At 37.8% G+C, this 8,867-nt stretch overlaps 1 protein-coding gene across 1 annotated transcript; it reads right to left on the bottom strand.

Moving 5' to 3' along the window:
• Window positions 1–5,842: 5,842 nt before the first annotated feature.
• On the bottom strand, window positions 5,843–7,681 carry LOC110020438 (protein DETOXIFICATION 49-like). Its single transcript, XM_020718536.1, has 2 exons — window positions 6,091–7,681; window positions 5,843–5,993 (listed from the first exon to the last, which is right to left on the bottom strand). The coding sequence occupies exon 1, from the start codon at window positions 7,622–7,624 to the stop codon at window positions 6,098–6,100; it is 1,527 nt and encodes a 508-aa protein (XP_020574195.1). The 5' UTR covers window positions 7,625–7,681; the 3' UTR covers window positions 5,843–5,993; window positions 6,091–6,097.
• Between the last annotated feature and the right edge of the window lie 1,186 nt (window positions 7,682–8,867).

The raw sequence follows: 8,867 nt of genomic DNA, 5'->3' as shown, positions 1-8,867 counted from the left end.
TGCTCAAACTTTTAAGCTTGTTTTGAGCAGCCTAACAAGCTCACCCAAAAGGATTTGATGATGAAATCCAATCCATCAAATGGTCGGGTTCAGTCAAGATAGAAGTTGATTTAACAAAACATCAAACCCAAAAAGCTTGAGAAGGCTTTAATGGCATACCTCAATTTAGTGGGATTTCTATGTAATTGAGTGTTTGGTTATTTTCCTATAGTCTTCGTAGGCCTCTCCTAATGTTTAATGGAGCATGGGTGTGTGGCTTGTTACTTTGCTCAAGGAGGTGCATATGTAGGGATGGCATGATGGTTCTCAAACATGGAATGAGAATTTTAGAGGGCAATTTGTATGTGACTAAAGATTCCAAATTGGAGATTGGATTCGCCTTTCCACATGAATCAAGTTTTAGGCTCGATTTAGCATTTGATGAATAGGCCAGGAAGTCTTTTGAGCTCAAAAGGGGTCGGTATTGTTCGTAACGAAGTTGTCTGGCGACTCAGGGCTCATGAGGCAATGGGATTTGCTATATTTACTATGGTGGTGAAACAATGCCTTGTCATTTCGTATTTTAGACTTTAATGAGGCTATGTCTATTTAAGTTGGCTATGGGGTGTCTAGATTGAGCTTAAAATAGGCATTGAAAACCATCCTATGCATAATGGAGGGTTGGTTCTCAATTCAATTTGGATTTGGTTGACTTTGAGAGCATGGAGTGGGTTGGTTAAACCCAAGCCACGTTTAATTGGTTTGGATCACCATGGACAGCTCACTAGGTGTTGATGAACCAATTAGCCAAGTTTGATTGCATCCGAGAAAAGTTTGATTGGGTTTCACTCAATGTGACCTACATGGGTCAATTCGGGCTGAACGGGTTAAGAGAGCCAATTGACCAAATTTGCCCTTAAAGGGTGTTGAGTTATGGTTAATTAATTCAATTAATGTTTCTGGAATGTCTAGCCTGATTTGATTTGAATTTGACTAAATTTGATTTAACTGGGTTATTTTGGATCAGTCGGCCTATTTGTTCAAATTAGAACTCAGTTAAACTTAACTTATGTTCGATTGAGTTTAACTAATAATTTAAAGCTTCTGGAAGTATTTAATTTTAATTATTTAGGTTTAGATTATTTGTTTTTCAATATAGTTTGTTTGGGTCAACGCATAAGCAAATTTGATTTTAATTGAGCTTGAATTGGGTCCAATTAGATTTAATTAGTGATTTTAAACTCTTGCAGAAGTGCAATTTGATTTCATTTGAATTTAACTTATATTTGACTCATTGAGAACCAATTTAACAAATTGGGTTAAATGACCCAATTGACCAGATTAGGCCTTAGTTGAGCTTCAATCAAACTTAATTAATGATTTAAAAACTTTTAATATTAATTAAATCTGTTTAATTTGGGTTTTATTTGTGTTTGGGCCATTATGGTTCAAATGGGTCAAATTAGATCAATTTGGTGACTTCACAAATTTTAGCTCAATTCCCCTCAATTTAGATTTAATTATATTAATTTTGGTTTAAAATTTGATCGAATTAGATTTATTTTTGATTGGTTCAAATTTAAATAGAGTTTGCTTAATTTAGCCTATTTGAGCCAAGTGTGCCTATTAGTGCAATTTAGGTGTAATTGGCTTTGATTTTAATTTAATTAAATTAAGTTTGGTTAATGATTTATGTGTTTTGATTTGATTTCCTTTGGTTTTGAATTGAGATAGTTTAGTTTAGTTTAGTATATTTATTTCAACTGGAACAAATAAGCACCAGCCCAATTGAAGCTTTTTGCTTCAACTTAAGCTTTAGTTAGTTGAATTGATTTCAAATTGTATTTCATATTATTACATTCATTTAAGATGAGTTTGACCCAACATCTCTTTAACGGATCATGTTCAAGCTAACAATAAATTGTGGCCTAATTTGAGTATGATTGGCCTGAATTTTGATTTTGATGATTAACTTAAATCTCTTGGGACATTTTGTTTGATTTGATATAAAGTTACAAAAGTTCCAAGGAGTGGTCTACTAAATCAAAGTAGGTTAATCTAGGCTTTGGAAATTTTAGATTTAGCCCATGTGTGACTCTAATAACATATAACTCGATTTCGTCCATTTGAGAGGAAACACTTGAGTGTTTGAGTTCATTTGATTTAGTGGATCCCTGAGGGTCACTAAATGTTTACTTATTTGAACAAGATTAATCAAGTAAACCAAATTTAAGGTGAGTTGAGGTTAGTTACATGGGCTCACAAAATGAGTCCTATGGCTTTAGATTGAGTTTTATATAATTAAGTTTCAACATTTTTAAGGGTAACCTAGCAGTGCTTTGGATTCTAAGGATTAACTTGATTTACTCTAAAGTTCTTCATAACGTAATTGTGTTTGGTTAACTTCACTGTGAATGACTTGATGACTAATCTTAAGTTCATTATGAACTAAGGTAGACTAGTTGACTTTTGGTTCAATGTTTGCTCCAATATCTACCTTGTTATTAAGAATTCTGCTAAGGGTAATTCTATGGGAGAACCTATACACTAAAATTAGATCATAGGCTAAGGATAAAAATGAGATGTATTAAATTGTAAAAATGAGCACAACAACAAGATTGAGCATCCCAAAATCAACTTCTCATAGATTATTTTTGAGTGGGATATTCAAAGAGCACCGAGTGTTTATCAAAATATTATCAATTTAAAAATTTATTATCGGTATCATTGCATCTCTCCTTCGTAGGTATATCATCATCAATACATATAATTGATTGTTGACTCACCATTAGTACCTAAGAACAAATCATCAAGTTCACCTCTCCGGATTGAAGTCAACTTGAGGCTAGATTGACGAGAAGCTTCTAGCCCATCATCACCAATAATTATAAGGATAATCCCTGCAATAAGAATTTCTTGTGCGAGAAAAGGCTCTTTGCCTCCAGCATGATGAACTACTTTAATTTACATGCTTTAATCAAATATTCAATTAAACTCATCAGATGATGGCATTTTTTACTATCGTGAGCATGATCTATATGATACATACACATTTTCTTTGTGTCAAGGAGGCGTGAGCATGATCTATATGATACATACACATTTTCTCTGTGTCAAGGAGGGTAACCTCCTGTATTCATTAGTGTAGGTCGCTTAAAATATTCTTTATTATGAATGGATTCATTGAATTCAACTATAGAAACTCAATAGAATTACAATTGGTGTAGGGAAAATTTAAGGCAACATTCACCTCTCCTACCTCCTATCTATTCTTCAGTCTTCAAACCGAACATGTTCCTGAAATAGATGAATTGAATTCCGCTTAAACTTTTTTTTTCATACCCCTTCAATCAGAATAATCTTGAATATCCTAAAATTTATGAAAGTTTCTCCTCAATTGACATTGTCACTTCTTATTCTTTCTTCGCACTAGATAATCACTATAGTGAGTTGTACTCTCCAATAAATATATGAAAACTGACAATTTATAACAACTAAGCATTAACAATTATTATTCCTTCATTTCCAACATCTTCCTTTGTAGGCGAGTAACAAAGCTCCTTGCTCTCTTATGTCTCTAGGAAAATTCACAATAAAGCCTACAAACTCTTTTGAGATTTTTGTGCGCTCACAAATAACACACTAAAGATAAGCTTAAACTCCTAACAAGAAGTGATTCTTCCCAATGTCAAATTTTATAATCAGGAAAATGTGATTTCTTTAAAATCATAAACAAAAATCGACACTTTAACGCATTATTAATTCTTAGCAGGCAAACAACTGACTCGAAAGGTGCTAAATGGCAAACTAAATTATATATTATTTTATAAGACTCTAGATACATGATCTTGAACTTCTTCAATGCTCATGCCTTTAGGATCCCCCTGGAGAAAGCATTCTCCATGAGTTTCCTCTCTCCATTTCTTTTGTTATTTTCTCCCTATTGTGATCAATAGGAGAAGAAAGTCTCATCATCTTTAGCCAATTTAGATGGTAGAACTCTCTTTGATCTCATCGTTAGCATAGCTCCTAATTGAACCACTGATTCTAAAGAACATGAGACATCCCAATTCTATGTATCGCTCTCGACCTTATGTCCAACGCTTCTCTAAGCATCATCACATGCTCATTCAACTAATTTGATGCACAACAAACTATCTTGTGCACTCTATGTTCATAAAATCTTCTTGGATGTGTGCTTCTTTTCTATGCCAAGCTCCTCTTATAGTTTGTTGCATTATTCAAGCTCACTGGGCCTCAAAGGATATTGAGTATAGATTGTTTGTCTCACACCGACTAGTTAAAGACATGTAAGAGTAAGAGAGTAGGAACACTAACAAAGAGAGAAAATGTATTATCTCTTGAGTGTACAATAGAAACAAAGAGTTTATAATAAAGAGTAAGAGTCATAAGAGAAAAGAGAGGTCCCCTGCGCCCTTTGGTGACCTCCCTTATCTAAAGGTTTGAGTTGGCCTTAAGGTTGCTTGCATACATAGCTACAATAAAAAGAAAAATATATCAAAACAATAATAATGATGTAGCTAGGTGTGCATATTATGCAGTATAGCGATAGTTGGTCGTAGGGTGAGTTGAGAATGTCACATTCACTTGCCAAGTTAACCTGTTGAACTTATTTGCCGACCGATTTGATGAAAAATTTAGTTGAACTAGCCGATTGAGCTAATCTATCGTATTATATGGTTGAGTCTATCAAAATCGTCTCAATGGATTTATTGAGTTGTCCTATCGAATTGCCCGAATTTGATTACAGTCTTCCGCTCCTTCTGAAAATACTTAGAATATTCTAACGATGTACATCTAGTAAGAAACCCAAAAAATAATAATAATAAATTTAAAATCAGAATAAAAGTGAGCCTATACGGATTCATGCGTTATACAAATTTTAACATAAATTCAAATCTAATATATCCTAAATTAACAAAACTAACCCCAAAATAAAAAAAATAAAAAAAAAGATAAATAAATAATTGTCTGGTTGGGGTGCGCCCAGTGGCAGGATCGCAATTTTTTTCAAAATAGTTTCCATCCAGCTTCAAACTCATCCGAATAGGACTAGAATTAAGACATCAAGCATCTAAAAATGGACCTACTCTAAAAGCAACATAATTGCATAATTACATACTTCTAAAGGGGTTATTTAAGTAAATGTATTAAAATTATAAAAAATATATTATAAATCTGGGCTTTCATCCGATTCATTGTAATGTAAATTAAATATAATGAAATAATAATTTATTTATCATTTCAACCAAGTTTTGAAAAATATAAAAATTCAGCTTCTATGAATAGCAGCGTTTGAGCAACGCTGCAACAATTACAATAACAATAAGGTGAACATTATACGTGTATTTTCTAGCTGCAACAATTACAATAACAATAAGGTGAACATTAGACGTGTAATTTCTATTCGGACATACACCTGACGTACCTCTATGTGCGGTGCAGGTTATTCTTGAGTTATTTTCGGTTGATGTACCTCTACGTGCGGTGCAGGTTATTCCTGAGTAATTTTCGACTTATTTCTGGATTATTTTCAATAATCCCAAAATAACTAAAAAATAACCAAAAAATCAAAACTGTTGGTTATTTCGGGATTATTGAAAATAACTCAGAAATAACCTGAAAAAAACTCAGGAATACTCTGCGCCACACGTAGAGCTACGTCAGGAGTCCGCACAGAAAAATTTTTGGAACATTAGAGAGTTGGCCCAATTAAGCGAAGGTCCAGAAAAGAAAAATGCATTGTGAAATTCTTATGTTTCTTTTGCTTTACACTCAATAGTACATCAAAACAAACAATCCTTTCAACAAAGCCTTATACGATTGTTTTTCAGAAAAAAAAAAAATGCAAAGGGTTGTTTAGTCCCATACCTCTTACGAGCACCCAAACCACCCCGGACCACAGTATAAACCCAAGACAGACGCCTCCCTCAGTATACTAATCAAATTCCTTCAAAAGCCACTTCCGACAAACAGTCATTACCATCTGCGATCTAAAACAATGAAAAAGTTACCATTATGTTGAAATAACTGTAGGAGATCCCGCTTCACCAAACGAAAAGAAATCCAAACATTGGAACGAAACTTTACTGTGTTCTCAAACAAATCCTAAATCACTCTCTTCCACCTTAGCATTAACTAGCTTGCAATCCACCTCCTCATCTCCGTCCGAACAACTGCCGCCGGCGGTAAGCAATTGCGCACGGTCAGCCTGCTTCTCCCAATCAGTCCGGTGAATAACCACGAGCATAAACCCAAGACATGTAGCTTGGGCCGAAAGCAGGCCAAGCCATAACCCTTTTAAATCCAGCCCGGCCCAAAACGCAAGCCCAATGGCCACCGGCATCCCGACCCCATAAAACGACCCGAGGTTTATATTCGCGCCGGTCCGCGGCCGCGCGCAACCCCTCAGCACGCCGCAGCCTGTCGTTTGTGGGCAGTTTCCGAGCTCGCATAACCCTAGTATCGGCAACATCGTGGCGGTGAGATTCAATATTTTTGAATCGGTGGTGAAAATTCTGGCCCATATGTTGCGAACGGAGAAGGAGAAAAGAAAAGCTGTGAGCCCGAGCAGGGTACCGCAAGTCAGCCCAACCCGGGCGGCCCGTTGGGCTCTATCGGGCCGGTTTGCCCCGAGCTCATTCCCCACGCGAGTCGACACGGCGGCGCTGAGCGAGTAGGGGAAGATGTAGATTAAGGATGTTGTTAGTATAAGAACGCCCATGGAAGCCACTGTGGATTGCGGGTCGTGGAGAAGGCCGCAGAGGAGGACCATGATTTCGTACCACCACCATTCGAGGCATATGGAGGCGCAGCTTGGAATGGAGAGAGAGAGGAGTGATCGCCAGCCGGCGATGGAGAAGGTGTCATCTGCGGCGGAAGTACGGCGGTGGATGCCGGAGAAGCGGAGGTAGAGGAGGAGGAGAATGACGAGGTTGAGGTTGGTGAAAACAGAGGAGAGTGCAACGCCGGGGATGCCGAGATGGAGGTAATGAACGAGGAGGTAGTTGATGGGGAAGTGAAGGGAGGCGGAGGCTGCGGTGGCGGCGGTTAATGGGAGGATGATGGATTGAGAGCGGAGGTAGATGCGGAGGGGATGGATGAGGGAGAGGAGGAAGAGGTCTGGGAGGGAGAAGAGAATGAAGGAGTGAGCGTCGGCTGCGATTGCTGGGTCTTGACCGCAGAAGAGGAGGATGCGGCGCATGGAGAACCAGAGGAAGGAGATGGGGATGGATGCAGAGAGGAGGAGGAGAATGGAGCGGCGGAGAGCGAGTACGAGGAGGTTTGGACGGCCGGCACCGTGCGATTGTGCGCAGATGGGTTCCATTCCGGCGGCAAGACCGGATAGAACAGAGTATCCGGTTATGTTAGCGAATCCAATAGCGAGGGATCCGCCGGCGAGGGGGAGGCTGCCGAGGCGGCCGAGGAAGAGCATGGAGATCATGGAGCGTGAGTAAAGAAGAAGGTAAGTGAGGACGGTAGGGATGGCGAGGGAAAGGAGGGATTTTGCTTCCGCGAAATTGGGGGAAAGAGGGAATGAAAGCTTGGGGTTGAAGAAAGGGGATTCATTGATGGCGATTAAAAGCTTAAAGGCAGTGGGAATGGAAGCGGGGGATTGGCACATGGCTAGGAAAAAGATGTCTTTTTTGTATCTATGTATGGGGGGAGGAGTTTTTGTGCGCAAAAGAGTGTAAATGATAGCTTTGGTTTTATAAGGAGGTGAAGGAAGAAGAAGGCATTCCTGCAGCTAGTTTTGGAGGGTTGTTTTTGTCCTGTTGGGGAAGAAGAAGAAAGAGCTCCATTCGGCCTGCGGTGAGGGGAGCAGGGAGAGATTGAGAAAGAAAGCTAAGTAAAAATTCAATAAATATGATGTCATGTCCAAGTGGAGGCTTGAAGGGCGCTAGTTGGAAAGCAGGAGATAAGATACGCATAGGCTTCAAACCTATTTGGCTTTCTATATATTCGTCATATGTTGTGTATTATTCATCAGCTCTTCCTGATTGTGCAATCGCACAGTGTACTAGTGGGATGTGTGAGGAATATATCTGCTGTGCCTTTTTATTCTTTTGGGAGACTGGTTAAGGGACCACGTTTTACAATTTACTCAGTCTTCGGAGCTGTTTGGCTCCACCCACAGCATTTCACTTCAATAGGACTTGGTAAATTCTATAAATTCAAATTTCTTGAATTAAAAAAAAAAAAAGTTGGTTCAATTAAAATTTAAATTCAGTTAAATCACTTTGAAATTTTAGACAACCAGAGAAGCGGCAACCTGTCAGTCGTCAGTCGCCGGTTTGTCACCGCCCTCCACCCACCACTATCTTTGCCCTCTATTACTGGCACAGTTCTCCACGCATCAATAATATCTTATATATTTTGAAATAGGTTATTTTTCAATCCATCATAAATAAACATAAAATTTTACCTCAAACAAAATAATATCAAAATATTTTAAATACAAGATATTATTTTTGTATTACTTGTAATTTTACAATGCATAATAGTAAATTAAACTCAAGAGTTATAAAACATTCAAACTGTATTTATACTTTAGCATTATATAGATTTAACTTCTTGCACAAAAGAGACAACACCAAATGGAAATTTTTTTTTCTTCAGTTTTGACGATAAATTCAAATTATGCAATAAATACTTATCAATTTTGCTTAAGAAATCGTCTCATGCGCTTTAATATATACCAACAAAACTTTCCACATAAAAGTTTACGTTATTTGCAGTCAGGGTAAGAAACTAAATTAACTTTGATGAGAACCCTGCGTCATGTTTCTATAATTCGACCCCCCACGCACCACGGTAGGGATCGAACCCTTGCCAGAGGAGACTTACACTGACCATGTCTACCAACT

Source organism: Phalaenopsis equestris, unplaced genomic scaffold, assembly GCF_001263595.1.
Source record: "Phalaenopsis equestris unplaced genomic scaffold, ASM126359v1 Scaffold000096, whole genome shotgun sequence".
Classification (NCBI taxonomy): Eukaryota; Viridiplantae; Streptophyta; class Magnoliopsida; order Asparagales; family Orchidaceae; genus Phalaenopsis; species Phalaenopsis equestris.
The sequence above is the reverse complement of the archived record's forward strand: the minus strand, read 5'-3'. Positions and strand labels throughout refer to the sequence as shown.

What these genes read in the sequence shown, in the direction of transcription:
- LOC110020438 (XM_020718536.1), bottom strand. Translation starts at nt 7,624, where the DNA reads ATGTGCCAATCCCCCGCTTCCATTCCCACTGCCTTTAAGCTTTTAATC.